The following is a 24,579-nucleotide window of genomic DNA, read 5'->3' on the forward strand; positions in this document are numbered from 1 at the left end:
CGAAATCCATGGAAGTTTACCTTTAGTTTAGACTTAAGGCACGTTTGAAACTGAGCACCTCGATGAAAGTATATTTAATAAACTGTAAAAAAATCAGACGCTCACCTGCTGAAAAGAAGCGATCGCTCAGGCGATAATACCTCGATAGCTTCAATGGGCGCATAGCCTTAGAGCCTCAGACATTGACAAATGAAGAGCTTTAGGTAACTATCTAAGCCAAGTAATATCTACCTATACCTGCATTACAAGCACAAAGCGATAGGCAAATGCTAGTACGTAGATAGTACCCATTTATTGAACATCAAAGGCATTATCTTCCATCGATTAATTCGGCCCAAGTTTGAGCAATATCCTCTCCAATATGTGCGTGATTACGTTTATATATTGCATGCATATTACATTAATACATAGCAGAGGGCGCGGCAGTGCATGCGTTCAATTAATTTAAATGCAATCGCCTCAATTATTGGCCATACACCGGACTATATTCGCTATCTACGGACACACGCAAATTCCGACTATGTCCACCGAAACACGCCACAGCAATATTACTCGGCCAAATAATTACATGTGGAATTTATCGTTTGACACAATATTCTGTTATTGTGAAGTATTAAACATACAAAGCACACGAGTAGGTTCCTACTACTGGTATGTACCTGACCTTCAATACCTAATAATTAAATTATTAACAACGCTAACGTATAATTGGACCTCACTAATTTTGTTTGTCATAACATACCTAATAGTAGGTACTTACGAGGTACGAGATAAGAACTTTCTTTCATCCACCTGATAACCAGATCAAGGGTGTTTTTTAATGAAATATGACGTAGTACGTAAATTATCATGCCTCGCATGGTTTACCTAAAGGAACCAGTTCAAGACTTAAAAAACTTGACCGACCAATTTTATAATTGAAAAAAAATTGTCAATAAAGTCTCGAGGGAATATTGCAAATAAGAAACTGCCTTCTCTTTTTAACCGACTTCAAAAAAAGGAGGAGGTTCTCAATTCGTCGGATTCTTTTTTTTTTATGTATGTTCCCCGATTACTCGAAGACGCCTGGACCGATTTTGAAAATTCTTTTTTTGTTTGAAAGGGTATACTTCAAAGTTGGTCCCATTTAAATTTGGTGAAGATCTGATGAACATCTTCGAAGATAGATACTGGAACTCCTCAACGGATAAGAGTAAATTGCTAGCGATCAGTGTAATAGTGTAATAGCGATCAGTGTAAACAGTAGATTTTAACCAGTCATAGCATAATTCCATGGGACCACTAAAAATTGTGAAACAAAAAAAAATACAAAAAAAATAAAAACCGACTTCGATACACAAACACTAAAAATTGAAAAATAATTTAATTTATTACCGAATATATTATGTATACAAGAGTTAATATAGTTCCATAATAATATTTTTTGGGGTCGGTTTTTATATACATACAAGCTACAGTCTACACCATTACAGTACACAATGTACTAAGCAATATAATTTTATTATATTAGAATCCCTGTAGGTAGGCAATAGCTATGTTACGTCACCTACATATGTTTAATTTTGTGAGTGTAAAACGTATCCTCTTGTCGGTCCGCGGCACCGGCGTACACTCAAGTCACCCGCAAAATTACGTTACTAATTGACTAAAACACGCGACGCTCACACCAGCAACGAATAATTAATTGGGCGCGGGCAAGGTGCGGGAGGCGTGCGGGTCGAGGGGCGCCATCTGCACGGTAACTCTTACATCAGTACACCGATAATGGCACAAATTAGCCAGGGAAGTGGCAGGCGGAGGAGCGCCGGGTGGCAGGGGGGCACTAAGCCGGAACATCCCGGAGCGCAGATTACCGCTTGCTTTTGTAATTAACCGGAGCGACGGGCGGCTTCCAAATCCATTTCTGTGTTACATTTTCATTTGTGGCGCGCTCCCGAGCCCGGCTTGTGCGAATATTCGTTTTCACGTTCAAACCTAGTTTCCCCATTTATTTGGGATTGTCCAATTTTATTTATTCAAAGCCTGGTTCAAAGCGGCGGCGATACCGAACGTTTTATACCTTGTCAATATATTGGAAATGTCTGTTTACATGGCCTATCCAAACATGTCTACATAGGTAGGCATAAGTTCGTAGAAGTGACTTATTCATACTCTCAAAGCAATATCGGAGAGCCATAGCCGTCAGCGATCCGAAAACACGCAAACAGCGGGTTCAAAAAGCCTCTCGGAGGTGGTAAATATTGAAACAGAAGTGGGATCGGAGACGTCTGCCGTGCTGCGGGGGCCGGGGGGCGCAGGGGGGGCTCTAATAGTCCCCAGCGAGTGGCGCATGGCAAACAACACGAGCACACAAACATACGACAGCTCTTAAAATATTCATCTTATGTATTGATCCGTTATGATATGATACTTCACTCTTCTTCTGAGAAATACGTGACTCTTTTTTTAACACAAGAGTAAGAGGACATGATGTTTATTCGTTTGAATAGCTTTTAGCTTAATTTTTTCTAAATTTACTCTAGTCAAGTAGGTAGGTACATATGGTTACAGTTACAGCTCTACGAAATGACACTAAGCGACCAATTAGAAGTAGCTGAACGAATTTTGAACAGTTGATGCCCGCAACTATACGTGGCCTTTACAGGGGCCTTATAATACTAGTATGAAGTAGTTGGATTTATTAATATCTTTTCTTACCGTTGCCTTTGTCATCTGGTCGGTGTATGTCCGGAGGTTTCGCCAGCACGGAAAGGGGATGGTGGGGCACGCCGAGGCCCAGGAGTCCTGCAGGCGGGAGGGCGCCCTGGCCCAGGAGTGGAAGTGGCGGCGCCCCGTGCGCCGGCAAGTGGGCTGCGTGCATCTGCTGCAGCAGCCTGGGTAGGTCTGGCCTTTGTTGCTGTGGAGAAAAGGGCCAGTTAGACAACTTTTAAGAGAAATAACCCTAGCGTGCTCCCTTATGGCTGTGTGATTTCAAAGTCACACTAACTCAAACATTTTGTATGTAAATCTTTGAACACACTTTATCTTTAAAATTACACATTTTTAAATTCCACGCTTTTACAGAAATCTGGAAAAATTTCGTCATTCAATTTTCACAATTTCACAATCGGTTCACAAAGACAATTTTTGCTTAAACTCACCGAAAATAAAGTGACATTTTACATCTACTACTTTATAGTAGGTACCTATCGCAAATATTATTCAATCATCAGTAAATAAATTACCTTTTAAGTATCAGAAGGAATTTAAATTTATTATTGAGTTTACAAACACAAAATAACATTTCGTGTTTTGTTTAGCTACATTATCTAAGTATGCACATTGTACCTAATTACATCTACTGAACTTCACACGGTCTTTGTGTTTAGGTGGAACGGTGGAACATCAAGTTTATATATTTAAAATTATGTAAATGCTCATTTGAATAATTAAGCAATCAAGAAAATATTTACAATTTTTTATACGAACGAATAAAGTAACAAATTCTTTTTTAAATGAGTTCAGTAAATAACTTTGAATTAACATAAGGAGAACCTGTTTTTATCAGGTCGTTTTTTATAACATGGCCATCAATAATCTCAAACTCATTTCGTTTAAACATAATTTTGCATCATCATTAAAATATAAATGATAAGGTTTTTTTAAAAAAATTTATCGAGGTAGGTTGTAAGTAATTACGGAAAAAAGGAATACACACTAACGCCGCTGGTATATATTGCATCTTTGCAAAGTGATCTGATGCCTTCAATGTCAGTCCAAGAAAAAGCTCCTCTCCTCTATGTATTTTAATAAATTAAAAATAGCTAGCTTTACAATTATGGCGATGTAGGTAAAGCTGGCAGCTGCAGTGAGTGAGCTTTGATTTAGTCATTTAGGTATAATGTTAGGATTTTTTTGATTTGTTTTGTATGTCTGCTTTTTCTCCTTCGACACCATAATCGGAGACAGTTTGCTTTTTTTGCCTTGCTGTTTGACGAAAATGAACAGCTAAGTTTTTTAACATACATTATGTGTTAGGTAGGTATACGGACTATATTTTTTCTAGTGTAGGTATGGATACAGATCATTTTTTTGCAATCCTCTTCTATTTAGTTCCGGTCAGCTGACAATAAAGCAGCTTTCCACGGCACAATTATTTATTTAGCCTCAAAAGGTGGTAGGTGAATAAAGTGCTACATTTTAGCCCGAGTGTCGACGGTCAAAGTGAATTGATGTGTCACCGCAGAACGGCGTGCATTTTTAAAACAGAGCCGGGGCAAATTAAAAAGTCCTCCACGGACCCCCGGGCCCACACCGCGGCGTTTTAAAATTTAAATGAGAGCTCCGCCGCCGGCGACGACTGTGCGAAATTGATTACTCCTTCTCCATTATTCCCCTTTTTCCACTTGCCTCGTTTTCCCGCGCTTCCCGTTTCTATCTCGTCGCGTTTAACTTTATTATTATACGACGAGGGCAGGTCGCTACTGGTTTACCGATTCTTTTTATTCTCTCTCGTGGTATTATGAAACTCTTGCAAGGAAAATCCCGACCTACCTACATTTTATGGAGAAAAACAAAAAAGATTGGCCTTAATTTGAAATAAAAAGTAATTTATGGAAAGTAAGCGAAAATAATATGTCTTAGTTACCTATTTAGGTAGGTACCTACCTACCTACTTTTAACGTGAAAGTATAAACATACGAGTACATACGAATTGCCACTACTTAGTAAAAAACAAAATATTAATTTGATACCGCCATAATATGTTAGCTACCTTATAGGTATATATACCTACCACAATATAATACCTTAAATATAGCCATAATACCACAATAAGTTAAAATGCTTACTTCCTATCTTAGTTATCTTAGCAAAGGTAACCACAATAACTTTGATGCTAGGCTCAGATAGGTTTTATTTGTGCCTATGCCAAAATTTTAAATACCTAGGTATCTATATATTCTTTAAAAAATAACTATAGGAGATATAAAACGCTTACGTTCCCGCTCCCTCATTTGCATTTACGTCGAACTGAATTTTATCTCACTCGAATGGGCACGATCTTTCATTTAGCCGCCGAAAATTAATTGGTTTTTCGCCGAGGCCCGAGGGTGGAACATATTTTTTATTGGCCGCTCATGCCCGTGATTTATTGTGTGTCAAAAGGTGGCGAGCGCCACTTAGCCCAAGAGCGTTTTTACCAGCTACGGATTCCAAATCAAATTAGTTCTGATGGAAGAACTTTTTTGTGCTTACGAAAAGTGGCCATAACATTTCTTTGTAGATTTACGTGAAAATAGGTAAGTATCTACATTTTTTCAAATAATGCCTAGTCTTGGTTAAATTGACTAAAACTACACTACTACAACTAAATCTTAATCTAAGTGTACCTAAGTAATAACAACGTGCAATAGCTGGGGTTGGAACCGTCAACCTTTAGGTTTTAATGTCCGGTCCTTATCCATTGACCTATGAAGGTTTTATACCAAAGCTTTAAGATAAGGCATCATAATATGAGAAGACAGTATTTAAAATTATAGGGATAGCTATAATCATACATAATTCCACCTGAAACACAAAGTTGATGTAATCAGTATAACCCGGCCCGAGCATCCTCTTCAAGTTTAAAGGTGTTGCTTCTGAAAAGCCGGGTGGGAAACCAGAGGAATCTAAACAAAGCCGAGGCGCGTCGAAACGGCTGGCATGACACGACCCGAGCTATTGAGATACTCACGCCTCGCCACCCCTCCTACTCCCCCACCTACCACCCCAGAGCACCCTCTCTTGTTATTATGAATGACAATAATGTGGCGTTCATACCGCGTTATTTTTTTCCAAGTGCATTTACTTCAGAAGTGATTAAATACCAGCGGCACTCCGGGGATCGAATCTCGTTACGCATAACGACTTTGCAATCCGCTCTTATCATTTCAACTTTTGCTGTTTATGTTATCCGCAAATTAAAGTTTGTTTAAATTTCGGTTACGACAAACAAGGGGAGGCGAGACGCGGTTGTTTTTTCAATATACTTCGTAAAGGTAGGTAATAAAATTTCAGGCGATGGAAGTTTTAATGAATAAAAACGCTGCGAAATCTGTTCGGAAACTCGGAATTAATTTTTCTCACCTAGTTATTCAGCAGATGAAAGACATGTAGGTACCTATTCTATATCATTTCAAACCTAGAATAGAGGGTTAAAGTTGAAATGGATTTATAACATTAGTCTTAGTTTTTATTAGGTATATCTTCAAAACAAAATATAGGCTTGTTTCTTTTCTATTAAAAAACGTATGGGTAGGTTAACCTACCAACTTTACCTAGGGTAAGTAAGTAGGTACATACCTACCAACATAATTCACTCACCCTCTCTCACAGCTATAAACACATGAAATTCCCAGCTCTGCGGCTATAGGTAAGGGTATTAAAAACATATGAGCATAATATAATTTAGTGCGGCAGACGCACTGCGTGGAAAAGCTTTTGTCACGAGAAAAATGCTCCTCCGCATTTGGGTTTTCACGCCACATTTACCACTGTCTATACGCCCGCGGATAATTCTCCATTTATAAATGGGATGCCGAGCCAAGCGCGGATTTTTACGCTAAATATTTCCCGTCGCATCAACCCCGGCTGAAATTTTTCATGGCAAACATTTTAATACCCTGTTGTAGGTATGTACCCAACTACCACCTACCTACCTACCTCCAAGGTTGTCAGATCTCGTGGTGTTGTGACGAAATTTTTTAATGGCTTGGCTAAAAATTTCTACCTTTTACAAACCTCTCTAGCACTGTGGTAAAAGTTTTATTTTTCTATTTTTATCTCTGCAAAATTATACGCTTTGAATATCTTCCACGTATAGGAGTAGTTGGCACAAGTTATTCAAAAACTGACAAACTTTTTGCAGAAATTATTTATTAGGTATACCTACACATTTATGAACATCTATGAAATATTTAGGCCTATATCAGGTTTCAAATATTTCAATACCCTGGAGGTATGTTGGTAGGTACTGGGTATGGTCTGGGTTGGTACTGGGTATTTATGGTCTGCCCAAGAATTTCTAATTTTACTACCCTCTACCACTATCGTAACATTTTTATTTTTCCTACATAATATATATACGAAATCATACCTATGTAAAGCGTAATTATAAGTGTAAGTACCTACCTAGGAATGATTTAAAAAGTTGTGAGCCCGCAATAGTTGTTTTGTTCATGGTAACCCTATCGAAAACCGGAATTTCGATGTATTGTATGTCGTTTGATTTGAACCGTTCCATTCATATCGTAATCAAATGTTTGTCGGAATCGGAAATGTTGTTAGGTGTTGTTTTGTTCTGTTAACATTTGGTCATTTTCACACCAATTTATACAATCATTTGCATGTTTTTCTGTGTTATTATTTATTATACATACCTACAATATAGACTATGTTTTTGCTATTAATATTACTATTTTATGATTCATAAATATGTGTAGATACCTATTTATACTTATCAAACGCATGTTTACAACTTTATACATACCTACCTACTACTTTTGTAATTTTAGGTTCTTTTCTTTTCTTTCTTTTATTAAAAAATATTAGCCATGATCATCAAGACTAATATTGCCCTTTCCCCTCCAACTAAGCGTAAAGCTTGTGCTAGGACTAAGTACGACAATAGTGCAATGGGTGGGGTGGTGGGATGGGTGGGGTGGTGGGATGGCCGTGGCGTGTGGAGGTCCCCATAAGAGACCTATGTCCAGCAGTGGACAGTATTTTTTTTGTTAAATATACCTATTGTTAAGGTTCATCTATCTATTACCTAGATATTCCTTTGTAATAACTAATAAGGCCCTAAATTAAACTTGAGAATAATAGATAATCCCGATGAATCCTAATCCGAACATAATTAATTTTAGTCCGTTCTATGGATCTATCCTCTACATTAAAGGTAGGTGTAGATATTAATAGTCTAGACGACCGAGATAATAGAGAAATGGATCCTAATTCCTCAAGTAATTACCAAACCGCTAGCAACGAACAAGTATCTCATAATAATCATTAAGATTAACCAACAATTAGTTAGTTTAATGGCAGCCGCTGAGAGGAAAGTTCTCCAACACACTTAAATGAATTAAGAGCAATTTAATAAAACGTTAGTGCCATATTAACATACAGTTTACTTCGTATAAAAGAAATTAGTTAAGTAGGTATATATACTAACGCAGGTCAGACTTTAGGATAGGTACCTACTTAAAAAACATTAAAGAACTAATTGGGAGAACTCTACCTACTATAATATCTAACGCTATAGAATTTAAGCGTTCACAGAAAGAAGTCAGCGCTTTACATAGAAAATAACACATTGTCAATCGAGGTATCATTTGAAAGCAACTGCTGTTTCTTGCCGGCTCTTCTCAGTAGAATGTGCATTACTAACCGATGGTGGAGTCGCTGTCGTAATAAGCTAGTTGTCCTGCATGAAATAACCAAATCTTTGATTTGATTGAGATAAATTGTGTAGTAAGTAGGTATGTTTTTGAGATGTTGTCAAATATAATGTAGGTAAGTTACTACATATATTTTAAGTTAAGTATTTAAAAAAAGGATAGAATAAAAAATGTCTGTCCCAAAGTGTTTTGACTTTATAAAATCTCTAGACCGGTATAAAAATTAAGAGATTAAAGAAAAAGAAATAGTTGCTTAGTTTATCCACCGAACGGAGAGCAAATCAAATTTAAGATCGCATTACTTTAACAAATCGAATTAAAGAAGTCGTAACTTAGTGGGTACTGTATTGACGTGATCAAATTATAGAGCCTTGTATTCGCTTGTAGGACTGTAAAAGCTACGAAGAGGGTAGGACAGTAGGATTAGTACGAGTTCGCACAACTCGGTAACGTTGAGCGATCTCGAGTATCGAATATTATAACGTCAGAGCAAAAAGAACTCAATGCATATTGTTTTAAAAAATTTACAATTTTATGTCATCGAAACGCTATACCTAATGTCAGAGTAAAATAAACCTAAAGATGACTGTTTTAATGACGTATACCTACTAACTGTATTGCACAGTACCTACCTACTAAAACACAAAAGGATAAATTAAAAAAAATTGAAACTTAATGTTTAAATTCACCTATAAATTTATATCGTCAGCAGGACCCAAACGGACACATCGTACAAACAAAAAGCGGTAGTAGGTACCTACCTACGTACTAAAAAAAACCTTTGGTCTTATTCTGACTTAGAGTTTAGATGTACGATGTTCTATTGATGTTGGCGAGTTGTTCAATGTGTAAAACTCGTGCTATCCCTATACTGGGTAGGTATAGGGTGAGATGGGGTGAGCCGGGTTAGAGGGACGCGGGGTGAACACGCACCATTAGACACAGAGCCCTGGGGCACCGACACGCGACGCCAACACTTGTTACAACATCAGCTTTCAACATAATTGCTTCTAATCACATACATGTACCTACCTACTCTCTATAACATGGATATGATACGGGCGAAGCCCGCAGGGTTTTCAATGTTAATTTTGTCGATGAAGAACCATTGAGAAACATTTAACTTTTGACGTCGCTTTAAACGTCATGCATCATCATCTGGATCAATCCATCGCTGGCTACACACTACAGTAGGTACTGTTTGTTTGAAATAATTTTCTAATACTATTTCGTAAGCGTTTATTCATTACAAAGAACATAGACACTAAACTCATTGCATTTGCCTTATAGGTAGGTACAGCTAACTAGCGTAGCTATACACTATTCATATACTTCGATACAATTAATACAAATGCACATAAAGTGCCTTCCCAAAAGCATAAACTAAAAACAAAATCCACCCATAAAAGATGTCACAAAAGGTAACGAAGCAGATTAATGACATAACAAAGTGAATTTAACTAAAAGTAATTCCATTACGAGGAACGACAACAACATTATCGCGACTCACTGCCCACCTGAAATATTAAAGACTTCACAAATTATTATCCAGTAACAAAGTTAATTTGAAGCGACCGATAGATAGCGCCAAAGTTAATGGGAACAAGAAAGCCGAATGTTGTGCAATGCAATATTTATCACCCGCTCGCGAACGTGCCTAGGAAAAAATGACAAATTCATGTTTCTCCATCCTATCCCCCCTCCTCTCGCCCCTCGTACACCCTCTCCGCACCCTGATTTATTCGCGACGTAATTTTTATCACGGAGCGCGAGACCCAACGCAAACTAGATACCTATAAATGTTTTCACGAGTCGCTTGTTTATAAAGCCATCGACGGGGAAACAGATACGGTCTATTTGCTTGCACGGACGCCCGTGTTTGTTCACATATCTCTTCAGATAATATTGCATAAACTACGCATAATACACTTGTTTATTCCACATACTTGTGTCAACGATGTGGCTTTTCAATTACAAACAATATAAGCGTTGCGGATTGTTTACGTACCTACACTACCCACTAATAATGAAAGTTATCGGATTCGATACGCGTATCTGTGACACGAGCACACGAGGTCGCACGTCTCTCCGATCAGTCGGAGTTACGTGAGCATTGTTTCAATGTGAGCAATTGTGTCATAGGTGAGCATGAGAAGGAGATTGTATCGAAAAGCTATTTACGCGGAGCGCGACATCCACCCCTCGGGTTCGAAGATGCGGAATAAAAATCGGAACAAGAATTGATGAACCCTCGAATCGTACCGACAAAGGCGCTTCCGGCCCTATTGTTATTCGAGTAAGGGAAATTTACAGATATTAAACGTTATATACGATGCTACTCTTATCCTATTTTACCAGCTCGGGTTCATGAAATCGTTTGATGGGGTGGCAACAGGCAAGAGTTGGTAATAGTACTCCCGTATTTATATCCTCACTTCAGAAATAACGTAACGATTGTTATAAAAACAATCGTAAATGTCACACTGACAAGAACGAGACGATCCGGAGCATTTGGAGCGGTAAGTGATTTTAATAGGCGAGCAAACAGTCCCCAATTTGAGAAGTATTCCCTCTTCACAAATCGGCGCTCGGCGGAATGGTCGCAAATCAGACGGAGAGGGCGAAGCGGGCGTGCGGGCGGACGCTCTCAAGGGAGAGCCCCTTTGATCCCTAGCTGACCCGAAAATAAAAAAGGTTCGTAATAAAAAAAGGACCGACATACGGAAGGTGGCGCCGCTTTTTTATTTAAATTAGAGTGTTTTATAGGGGGAGAGCTATATTGCGTTTTGCCGGTTTCTCGGGGGTTGTTTGGTAATCTATACAAAGCTACAGATACATTCTAAATCCTCGGGGGCAATGAACGCGCATTTACTTTTAAATCTCTTACCGTATCGCTAATAGCTACCTAATTTGAATAATTACAATGATATCAGACGCTTTGATATCGTGTAGGTCGGTACATTAGCGATATAGGTAGTTTGAATGTAACTTAATTAAACGTTTCTCATCACACGACACATAATTAGCGTGTATTATTAACACGACGAAGTTCTTGAGAGCGTGTTAAATAATTCATGAGACTGTTGATGAGACACGGCCAAAAGTTACAAATCACATTCAGGTGCTAATATTGGTAATCTTGAAGAGTGATATTTTTGCCAACTATTTGACTAATAATAATATAGCGGGACTTAATGAGCGCGTTAATATTTATAAAGTTAAAACTAAAACCCGACTACGATTGTCTTAATAAATTCTGAAATAATAAGTATAGTAAAATTGGGTTTCCGTTGCTTGGTATACCTACCTACCTATTAGTTATTAATAGTAGCTATATTTCTATTTCTCCTATTCCTTCTCCTATTTCTCCTATTTCTATTTCTTCCTCTTTCATTTGACATCCCACTCGATACAATAGCAAAAAAAATTAATGTAACATCCGTCAGATCTATTTTATTCGTATAAAATTTAGCCTGTCACCAGGACCATAACAACGAATCAATTGACACCTCATTCATCAAAATCGGTCCAGTAGTTTAGCCGCTACAGTGGAACACACATACATACATATATACATATACATAGACTGCCAAAATCATAACCCTTCCTTTTGGCTTTGCCGTAGTCGGGTAAAAATAGCCTTATGTATAAATCAGTGTCGGGACTCGGGAGTCGGGAAGGTGGAAACATTGTCGTCGGTGTGTGAGTGTACTACTAGAGTAGATACTAATCGAGTTGGCTCAGCGCCCGACACTCGAGATTAACAAGAGTCTATCGTCCGCACACTGATGAGAGACGAGCGAGTTTCACCGCTTTATTTTCGAACTCATTATCTTTGAAGTGATTTATTTTGGAAGTCGTCGCGTCGTAAACCCTCTGCTCGTCGCTCTCGGATTACCCGCCGCGGGATTAGGTCGCTCTAATGACTTGGCATCCAACTGCGAAAATGCCTATTGGAATAATAGATGGCAATGACGTCCGCACGTTGCTACTAAAAGCGCTTACACTATTGTGAAATTAGTCAGTCAATTTGTACATAGATTCTAATTCAACCGTTGAAAGTTCGCAAATTATTTAAATAAACAAATAGATATATGTCAACAAAATTAGCGTTCATTTGAGTCTTCTTTTTAGATAGTATTTGTTAACTTCACCTATTTATTTGTAAATGTGTTCACACATTATAAGAACCTACCTACCTTATACCTACTTACAAACATAACTGCTGCGAAATTATAGGGTAGGTACTTTTGTGAATTCTAAATAAGCACAAGTTTTTAAAAAAAAAAAAATTTTTGAATTGTAAAAATATGTTTGTATAGGTACATATGGAGTGCTACAGACCTTCCTTGAGTATTGTACTCAATCTTGTCGATGAAACCTGCATTAAAATCCAAAGACCGAAATAAAAATCAATCTATCGTATAATCTGTCGATAAGTTACTTTGGGCCGTTGTTAATTATTGTAAAAATACCATACACTTTTGATAAATAAGGTTGCAAGGAACGTACTTACCTATCGACAGATTACAGAAGGATTGGTTATTAATTTCGGCCGTAGAATTTATAAGCATAAACAAAAAATTGCGATTTTAGATTTACTAAGTAGTTATTTAGAAATTTAGACAAAGAAGAACCTGCTTCTTCTAGGAACGTAAAAGTAACTAAGTAAGTATATTATTATTATTGCATAGCGGAGTCAAATTATTTAGTATTCTCGTCGGTGGCAATTTTATTAATTCTGCGAGGTTGGCGAGCAGCCAAGTGGGGTAGCGCGGCTTAGATCGTTTAATTAACGAGCGTCGAACTTTCGACCTGTTGAAAGCCGCGTGCCTCTACTGAATGAACTTACTTTACACTTTACACCTACTTGCAAGCTTTAACTAATAAAGTTTTATCGCATGTACTTTCCACTTTGTAAACTTGTGATGACTGTATCTTGCCTTATTAAGACTCGTGGAGTATTAGGACTCGTAAGAAGTGGACTGAGGATTTTAATTATTCATTAGCGTTTTATTACCTACCTATCTAATACCGATTTATTATCTATTTTTATAGCTGTAGTGGAATGTCACCTGCATAAAAAAGACTTCTTTTTAGCTTAGTTTATGTATTATAAATAGGTACATTACATTTATCATCAACCCGGCTCTTAGTAGTGTTGATATGATGAATGTTATGTACGTAACGGGTAATGTATGAACGGGTCTCCTCTTAAAATGAGAAGGCTTTGGCCAATAGTCCAGCACGTTGACCAAGAAAACGCACATATAGTACCTACGCGACAGGTTGAGAAGGAAATCGGGGAAGGCGCGACCGAGCGCGGATGACGTACGGGTATGCGGGGCGACCCCCCGCGTCATACATCGATTGCCATCTCAACCTGTCCCGGACTATAACTCCTATAGCATTTCTTTATATTAATATTGGCAGTCATTTGATGATGATGATGACAGTTAAACCTTAGGTAGGTACCTACATAAATCAAAGAGAAATAAAATCTACAGAAATCCTTGCCAACTATTTGAGTAGATAATAAAAAACATCAAGCAATTAATTTATAGGCAATAACACCACAGTTTAACGAAATACTTAAAGGCTGTGATAAAACTAGCTCGTTTTTGTTTCAAAGAATAAAATAAATGTAAACTAGCAAATAATTCGGAGTTTTGACTGCTCCCCTTTTAAAATAGTAACCTACACTAATATTTATGATGTTTGTTTTAGAAGTATCGCAAAGCAGATAAACTGTTAACGAGTGGGTGAGCAACTGAGCAGCGACAGAAGGTGCCACTGTTTGGACAGTTGCCACACCGGGTATCTACCACTCACCGATAGCTGCTGAACGTCATCGAGATATAGGTAGATAGTTATAGAGAGTCAACCCACACACAGGCATCAGAATCTGCCGTGCTATTTCTATAACGCCTGACTGACGGCAGGGTCAGTGGCGCTGCGCTCGAATGATGTTCCCTACATTTGCATAGTACATTAATCTGACGTTCTGTCGCAGCGTCACTGATGCAGCACCACTGACGCCACAGTTAGTGGTATACATATAAACTAGTTTTTGAGCTATAACCAGACAGAATAAAAACAGTAAAAGCAGTCAGATGCAGCGTCAATTTACACACCTTTACACCAGTATACCCATATTATAAATGCGAAAGTGTGTTTGTTTGTTGGTTTGTCCTTCAATCATGTCGCAACGGAGCAATGGATCGACGTAATTTTTGCATGGATTTAGTTTAAACTTTAAAGACCTGGAGAGTGACAGGCCACTTTTTATCCCGGAAAATCAAAGAGTTCCCACGGGATCTTTAAAAAACCTAATTCCAGTCACGGGCATCAGCTAGTACGTAATAATAATGAACTTTTTTTATTTTTCAGGTTGATAGGCAACTCTGCCTCTTGTAGTGTGACAACTCTCTGGCTAAACATTCCAAAACATATTTACAGCTCTCGTACAAATAAGACACGTGTTATTTAATTCGGATTTATGCGAAATGTTGGCTATCAATTTTGTTTCATGTTGCAGCCAAGCGTTCAACGTTCCGGTATGATGCTGTGTAGATGTTAATCATGGATAACTACCAGTACCTACCTATGAAAATACCGCCGACTTACGAAAACTCAACGAATCACATCACAGACTAGAAACAATAGTTGAAAGAAAAGAAATATTTAAAAAAATTGAGATATAGTACCATTGGCACCTACGAAAACTAATTTTCGGAAAATTTTGCAGGTTAGGAAAACAGACTATACTTTATCTAAGTATCTATCATAATATTTGTATGTATAATGTTATTCCTTCATTTTAGAATAATACAAAATGGGGTACCCAATAGTTTGTTACCTATATCTACTACAATTTATTTTTTGACTAGATGATGCCCGCGACGTCGTCCGCGTGGATTTTGATTTTTAAAATCCCGTGGGAACTATTTGATTTTCTGGAATTAAAAGTAGCCTATGTCCTTCCTCGGGATGCAAGGGATCTCTGTACCAAATTTCATCGAAATCGGTTAAACGGATGGGTCGTGAAAAGCTAGCAGACAGAGAGACGGACGGACAGACAGACACACTTTCGCATTTATAATATAAAAGATAGTGTGGACGAAACAATTGAAAAGTCCGTAAAAACTCAAAACTGCCAATTTGGCTAAGATAAATTTGAATTTAATTCCATTACCTACACTTGCTCAATTTTTTCAGATAGAAAAAATTACACCGACTGCTACGAAGGTGGCAATTTTAGTACATGATGCCGGTGATTCACTCTGATACCGGTGTTATAGGATATGTTTTGAAAGGTAAAGTAGCACAGTGACGATAGACGACAGACGACCAAAGTAACGTTATTTGGACAGATGCCACCCCGGCCGAGAGTCCACGGTAGTATTGCCAAACATTCCACATCACTGTATTTCACAGTTCAAGTGGTTTCAACGTATACAATATTATTACACGTGTTCTTCTAATCAGATGTGAGCGAAATGATAGTTATTAATCATGTTGCGTTGACCATTTCATACGGAAAATAGCTACTATGACGCATATTAAAGCTGCGTATAAGTACGTCGTACATTTAAGATTTGATATATTTTGTAACAAATGAGTAGAAAATTTTAGACTAAAAATACCAGATTATGAATTCTCTCAATAGGTAGTTAGGTACCTACGCAGTGGGTAGGTACGCAGTACGCACTAACTGTAATAGCCTTTGGTAAAAAGTTTGTTTGGTAAGTATTTAAGTAAAGGTAAAGTTAGAGTGTAAAAAAAAAATTGTCATAACCATTGGCCTACGTGAAATAAATATTTTAATATTTTTTTGGATTTTAATTTGAATCTTAACTGAGTAAGTAAATAGATAAAGGCCGCAACTCTTCGGAACACAAGGTTACATACGTTGACTTATTTAATTATGTGTATGGAATTTTTTGTGAAGATAAAAGGATTGTGTATGTGAATATGATGGCAAATATTTAAGTAAAGTAAACATTTTAAATTATCGAACCTTCTCCGTGGTTTTGTATTATTTATTTATCTCCGCTTACAGGATGTTACCTACTTAGTGAACAAATAAAGATTGTAGGCAGTTTAGAGCTTGTAAAGTTACAATGTATTTTTAAATTACATTTTGATTTACAGTATAAGATCTTTTAAGTTCGCCTTTATAAATAAATCAATAGCGTATTTTTTTATTATATCGACGCTGGAAAGCGATTTTTTCGACTTTCCATCGATAATTGAACTTAACACCTTTAAAAAAAGTCATAACTCGTAATCTACCAGGAGAATAGATTTTGTTTTTAAGTTAGTTTAAAGAAATATTATTTAAAAGAAAAACTGGAAACCTTTTAGCACTGCTGGATTTAGACATTTAAAATTTGGTCAAAGAGAAAATGCGTGTCATGCTTATTAACAGAGTTGCTTGCCTTAACAAATTTTGTGTTGGTTTATATTATTAACTTACCACCTATTTGGCTTAAATCTAGGCAGATGTTACTTTAATATTTGTTTACTCAAATTTGGATGTTTGGATATCTGTTGTGATGACTGAACCGATGATCAAATTTGAAATGGTGATAGCCTATACCCTAAATTAACACATAGGCTACTTTTATCCCGGAAAATCAAAGTTTCCGCAAGATTTCCAAAAAACGTATATGCGGACAAAATCGCGGGCATGGTTTGGTACATTCGAGAATATAGATTTATTCAATAGTGCTTACCCCAATAATGGCATTAAGTTCAGTCATAGTGACCTGTTTCGCCCTCTCCACCGCCGACGCTACTTGCTGTTGGTGCTCTTGTGATAGAAATGGCAGGATTTGCGCGATGATTGCGTTTAATCTCTTCGCTATCTCCGTCTACAAGGAAAATAAATTTTAAATATGGTTTATCATAGAATAATAGTAGTCATACTAATTTACTTTTATAGGTAGGTATCCCAAGTAGGCAACATATATAGTACGCGACATGTTGAGATGGAAATCGGGAAGAGAACACCCCGCACACCCACCTCCTACCCCGATTGCCATCTCGATCTGTCGTGGACTAAAGAGCCATTGCCATTTTACATCTTTTCTCCGTAACTACTAAGAAAGAATTCTAACTATAATATTTGATTACCGAATGTAGGTGTATGTATGTAGATAGGTATGTCCTACTTATTATACTTATATGTAGTTAGTTTTATTAATTAAAGTAGGTAGGTCCTAACATGTGTGAAGACAAAAGTAGAGAAGTTATGTTTAAGTTTATTTTAAATTATCCCTGCAGTTTTTAGTGAATAAACAATTATTTATTCACGAATAAAGAAAAAGGTAATCAATTATCATTTATTGAATTAACTGCTTAGCGGAACGAGTTTTACATGCAAAATAGCGGTCCGAAATGTTTCCACATCACTAGGATTAGCATTTTTCGACGGATAGGTGTGTGTCAACTTTTTATTAAAAAATATTTTATGCAAAACGACAACAAAATGTAAACGGGCAGATTTGAATGAAGGTTAAATAAACCAACATACACATTGTTATAAGTGTCAAAGGTCTGAATAAAATTTCAATTCAATAGAAGAGAAGTCAAGCAAAATGACTTACGTAAAGTCAATATTAAGCCTACTAACAATAAAAGCATTGGGGTCAGATGTCGCAGGTCTCCGAGTCTTAGGCATGTCATAGGTACCTACTTATGTAGGTTTTTCCTCATTGCTAAGGCTTATGACCCCTTTCCATTAATCATTCATAATATACCTAATGGTATCTAGGTTTTCTTAATATAATAAAATGCAGTGGGTTCCCATTGCCGATGCCAAGGCAGCTGGTACCTAAGTCAGCCAAAAAAACATCAAAACATTGACCTTAGAGATCTTAGACTCAGCAGTTAGGTACCCGTATAACTGCTGAGTTCTTCTAGTTTTTGTTTTCTCCAGAAAACCTCTTGATATTTTCATTTCAGGTACTTTAATATCGTGTTTTATTTTGATTGTTTTTTTTGTTATTTAACTATTTTATAAAATTATCACCTTAAATTATATTTTCGTGCGAAGTGTGCTCCTCTAGTAGGTACAGTAGGTATGCTTTCTGAACTGGTGGAAGCATGGTGGAAGTCTTGACCTAACTTAAGAGCTCTACCTACATAGTTGGCCTACATGGAACATGTGAATATTTTTGAGTTTGACTTATTATTACGATTTGACGATAATAAGTATAAAATGGCGCCACTACAAATTCCCGAAGCCAATCGCGTCAGATTCAATATTACCGTTTTATAATTGCAGTCGATAAGTTCAGTAACAAATAAAATTAACACGATAAACAATATGCACGCGGTCAAATGAAATGATAAATCGGCGGGTCGGTTCGGGCTACTCGCATTTATTGCCTTTGTTCGTATTTTCCGTTTAAACGCACATTAATTTTATTCACAGATTTGCAGTGAATCGAGAACGAATTAACATAATGAGCCTTTTGAATATCAAGCGCTCATATCGGTGTGTTGATTTCACCAAAGTGGTTTTACAACATGACACCTTATATTAATGTTGGTATTTACATTTTTATTGAACGCCACAATGTTGTGTAATTTTAGGCGGGTATATATTTTTGTCGATAACTCTCTTTTTATTGAGGCCACGCTTGTTGAAAGTGCTTGATTATGGTAGGTACTTTTTCTACGAAGCACTAAACAAATCTAATAAAACAAGCCTTAAACATTATACCGACGTGTTTTGTTTTGATAGAGAAATACAAAAAAAAAGATTCCGACGAATTGAGAACCTCCTCCTTTTTTGGAAGTCGGTTAATAAGGCGGATTGTATCTGCCTCTAAGTATTCAGAGAGGCAAGGGTTAGATCTTGGGCACGCATTTCTAACTTTTTGGAGTTCATGAGCGTTTTAAGCAATTAAATATCACGTGGTCTCTTTGTTAATTATAAGGACACGCTACCATTAATAATACTGACTATTTTTTAGAGTTCCGTACCTACCTCAAAAGGAACGTACGTCGGTCGTGTCTGTCAAAAGACCTACCTATAATGAAATTTGGCAGATAGATACCTAGGTCTTATAGCACACGTAAATGGGACATTCCGAAAACCGTAAATTTGCGGTTATATCACCAAAAAAAATTAAAATGTGTTCATGAACAAATAATAAGATCACCATACCTCTCTGCCAAGGGTCAGTGGTAGAGATCTCTCATAGGGATAAGTGCTTCTGTGTCCACTTTTACTCTCTTTTTCTCTTTATTGTAATGTTTTTTGGTACAAATTAAATTAAAAAAAAAATTAAAAACTTATTTTATACTATCCTATTGGTGAAACTAATTAGTAATTACACACAGTTTTGTCTACGTAAAGTATGCATGCACGGTGCACACCGCACGCGGCGAGCGGCGAGCGCCGACCGCAGCGAGTCCGCATCGCCGCTAATTGTACTTTCATTGTTAACTAAATGGACTGTTTGTCGCGAACCGAATTTTCCGAGCTTTTCTATACAGATTCCTTTAGTACTTAACCTGTATTTATTTTTATCATAATCATCAAGTAAGTATAAACCTATCGCCGGCTCATTAGGTACTGAGAAGCCGGCGCGATGGGTTGATTCGGAAGTCGGAAGTTTGATCCCGGGCACGCACCTCCAAAATTTCGGAATTGTGTGCGTTTTAAGCAATGAAATATCACCTTAACAGTGAAGGAAAACTTGCCTGCCTGAGAGTACTCCATAACGTTCTCAAAAGTGTGTAAACTCTACCAATCCGCACTCGGTGGAAAGTTGATTTTATTTAATCATTAAGTTAATTAAATAATACAAACATTTACTAAATACTAGGTACATCCTACATTTTGATATATCATTAATTTATTATAATCGTTAGATAGGTATACCTATTTATTTGGTCGCACGTTTAATTATTCATAACACAATTACTCTCTGACGTGGCGTGATAAAATGCGGAGCTTTAATAAAACGAAAAATGTTTAGCATACTAAATTGAATGTTATTACACGAGAAATTATAAAAATTCACATTGGCTATAGGTACAAGTCTAGGTACAAATTTTTAGCATAAAACAATTATTTGTTATTTGAGTACCTACAGTAGCTTTGTACCCACCTACTGCGTCAAGAAACCTAACTTCAAATGTTAAGATACGTATTACGTACCTACCTACCTAATTGCTCAAAATTAGAATCTTAAAAGTGTAAATGTAATTGTATACCTAATTAAATAAATAACGCTATATGCAAAAAAACTCTAATGAGTGTAGATAACGAATTTTTATTGTCTTTAATTACATCTACGTGTGCGCAGCGGATTAGTAACACTTCATCATATTCAAATTTTTAATCATAGTTTTAATTATACCTACCCACCTACTACAGAATTAGGTATGAATCTTCAGCTACATTCGTAAGCAATGTTGCAATGTGGCAAACCGCAAAAACAATCGGATTTGGATACATACAATGCGCGACGGTAACATGTCCAACACGGCTCTCACGAGTTGTATCTTATAAGAAACTGGATGAAAGTGTTCACACTGCGTAGGTAGTGCATAGGTATCACGCTGTTGCAGTCGCGCACCGTCATTGACGCGCTCTCCAGTGTAATATAATATGTATTATAGGTAGGTATGTATACCTATACATACTAGCGACCACCCGCGGCTTCGCTCGGCTAAAATATAAATGCTCTTTATTACCTGTCTCATAAGGATTCCGATAAAGCCAGCCTTATTCCTTGTGTAGACAAGGGTAGATTATAAGGGGAATCTCTAGACATTCAAGCATATTACAAAGGGTTCGGGCAAGGCGTTGATGAGTCAGTCAGTGCGTCAGGACTTTTCTATTTACATAAAAAATATACTTCCGTTTACTACGACCTATATGACTAGTTGTAGTAAAATTGAAAACTTTTTTGAATTTTAAAAACTGACAGTTTTTTGTCAGCTTCTTCTGTGTAGCATATTATGTATGATTTCTGTACCTTTTTGGTAGATTCACTGCAAACAAACAGACCTTGGCGATTCAAATTAATACAAATCTTACACGAGTACACGCGCTTTCAGTATGGCGTCCTGCTGTGCAATTGCCATTAAGCTATGTTTAGTACCTAGTACACAATATATTGTACCAACACCTACTACTACATTTGTAACGGCATTACAAAATTAGTCTGTGATTAAAACAGCTTCTCTTATAACGAAACCTATAAGTACCTATACATATTATGTGTATTCTAGAGAGCTATGTGATTCTACCCTCGTAAACATATAACAGCTGTGAACAGCGCGAGAATAAAAAAGATCGTACAAAAGGGCCGCAAAATACGTACTTTCGCGGGCTCTCCACAAAAGATATAGTAAGGTTTGTCATTAAGGAGTTCATCCCCGCGCGAGAAATAAAAGAGATAGGTACGTCGGGAGGATGGTGGTGTGGGAACTGGGGGGGCGCACTAATGGCTCCGACACTCATCCGCTAATGCCGCGGGTGACTTCTCTCTTTGCACGATTTTCACGTGGTTTAGTCGGTCGAGCTTTTAATCTCGAGTTGCATCTTGCGGTGACGCTCCATTTGTCCGCGAATCTATTTCTGCACATTACACGCAGTAGGTATAAACTATGATTTAATTGTGGAATTAAAGTCGCGATTGTATCATGGCAAAATGTGGTATTCGTATAAGCTTTTACTTACTGTTTTACAGTCCATGGATTTTCTTATTTAAGTCAAGGTTATCTAGCAGATACCTACATATCTATCTAGGCTACTTTCTTTTTAGGTCTAGGTATACGAGGTATACCTACGTAGGTGTCTAATACACCTCAACACGGTATGTAGGTACCTACTGCTCATGCGTTACTTCAGTAAGCAGATTTTTTTTGCGGGATTGCAAATTATTTATACAATATTATTAGGTAGGTACTTATTGTTAACTGAATATTTGAAAAGAGCAACCGACGTGTTTTTGGTGCAGGTTCGTCTTTTTCGGTAGGAAAGGCATTACGAAATAGTGCTGGTACCTTGATTCATTAACCGACTTCAAAAAAAGGAGGAGGTTCTCAATTCGTCGGAATCTTTTTTTTTTTTTTTTGACAATTCAAAAGAATTTTGTAAAAGTTTTTTGAATAGGTACAAAATCTTTCTACATAAGTATTTCTATTACTAGCCAGTTGTTAACTTTACTAAAAATAAAATTAGGTACCAAGGTATCTTACCAAGGTACTTTCTATACAATCCACAGCAGCTATGGTAGTAATAAAACTGAAACTGCATTAATATTTTACAGTAGGTAACAATATTGTCCTTTAAGAGGAAATGATAACAAGCTATCTTAATAATAATAATAATAATAAAATCATTTATTTCCACCAAATACAATTCATATTTTTGTTAGTATTGAGACCTTAAAACTAGTTATTATAAAATTCTTACCAAAACAATACTGTGCACCTGTATTCCGAACTAGTAGAAACTGTGTCTCGGAAAACAGGGCCTCCAGCTCGGTGAATACAAAGCTAACTACATACTAACTAACATACTAACTAAACTAAAGAGCTAAAGAAAATAATATGTGTGTGGAAGTCCATGTTATCTGTGTTTGTGTGGGCGTGAGTGCGTGTGTGTGGGGGTGAAAGTGAGTGAGCATGTATAAGTGTGCATATGTGAGTATCTTTGCTATATTATGTTTGTGTACAATTGGGGTTACACTAGAATATCCAGAAGTCTTTCAGTATCCGAGTAAGTCGTTCTTCAACGTTATACACTTCATCTTGCTGTAGTTGCGGGGTAGAAATAAAGCAATAAGTAGGGAAGAGGGTTGAGTTGGATCCATAGCGCAATTTGTGCACAATGTGAACAGTGCGGTGGGGTGCGGGTGAAACTCACACGCTATGGCACTGGCACACGAAGCGCGTATCCGCAGCGTTTTTATTAACCCTAATATTACAGTTGGAAATCAATTGAGACGAAAGTTTCGAAGTTTGAAAGCACACTCAAACTTTGATCAAAATAGATTGATAAAACCGCAGCTTGAACCGAACTTCACGCGTGCAGATTCGAGGGCAATAACTAATTTAAGGAGGGGAAAAGCTAGTCTAAGGAGAGGAAAATCACAAAGTTACCACAGGATTTTTAAAACCTAAATCAAGCAAACAAAGTCGCAGACATTAGGTAAGCTTGTATATTTAAAGTCAAATGTTAATTAATTGTACTCGTACCTACGTATTAAGTTATTATGTAGCCAATCAAACAATTACCTTAGGTACCTACCTTATACCTACTTATCAAAATAACACATTTGTATGTAGGCAAAATGAATTCTAACAGTAACAAATTCTAGAAGTACCTACCTACTTAGACGAAAAATATGTATTATTCATTACTTTGAAGATATAGTTATATTTCAAGTTTCAACACAAATTAGTCAGGAAAATTAATGCGATTTAATGTTGAAATAAATAGTGCGCTAGACCTTAGCACATTGACTCCTATCTTATCTTAAGTTGAAGTACGAACAGATAATTTACGTCTTTTTAAATTCCTGTTTATTTTATTCCAGCAAGTTTTATTTTATTGCTTATTTGGTCAGATATCTAGGTATCATGTTTTATTTATAATATAGGTATTGAAATATTATCGACAAGAGCTAAACATCTAGGTATTAACTTTATAATATGCACTAATCTACCTGTTGTTTACTACCTACGTAAGTACTTATTATTTATATCTATAAGTGGACTCGTAGTACGCATACATAATGTCCTATTGTTTCCGTTAGTAATATTATCTTTGGATCAATGAGTGTGTAGAGCTGCGTGCGTTCATTCATCAAATACCTACCGATCTAAGCCGATTTCTGAGCAGTGTGTCTAAGCTATGATAGCCTAGTGGTTAGGACGTCCACGTCCGGACGTCTAATAGGAGGTCGGGGGTTCGATCCCGGGCACGTACCTCTAACTTTTCGGAATTATGTGCGTTTTAAATAAATAGGTAACTAGATACCGTAAGGCGGCGGATGGAAAATCGTAGTGTGCCCCAGCACTAGTGTGAAAATTCTCTCATCAGAAATAATAGCCAAGTGAATGTCGGACTCTATGATCATGGGTTCCGTAGGCGAATCGTGACTAGTGTAATAATGCGCTGAAGGCC

The 24,579-nt window shown here is 37.0% G+C and overlaps 1 protein-coding gene across 2 annotated transcripts in view; it reads right to left on the reverse strand.

Annotated features, from left to right (window-relative positions):
- The window catches only part of LOC117990119 (protein groucho-like), a 107,503-nt gene that overhangs the window by 34,795 nt on the left and 48,129 nt on the right, over positions 1–24,579 (reverse strand). For both annotated transcript variants that reach the window (XM_034977570.2, XM_034977569.2), the window contains exons 5-6: positions 17,156–17,293; positions 2,698–2,896 (exon numbers count right to left, since the gene is read on the reverse strand). In XM_034977570.2, the coding sequence (XP_034833461.1) occupies positions 2,698–2,896; positions 17,156–17,293 (337 nt within the window). The remainder of the gene's footprint in view (positions 1–2,697; positions 2,897–17,155; positions 17,294–24,579) is intronic.

The sequence above is a fragment of the Maniola hyperantus genome, chromosome 17 (assembly GCF_902806685.2).
Source record: "Maniola hyperantus chromosome 17, iAphHyp1.2, whole genome shotgun sequence".
NCBI lineage: Eukaryota > Metazoa > Arthropoda > Insecta > Lepidoptera > Nymphalidae > Maniola > Maniola hyperantus.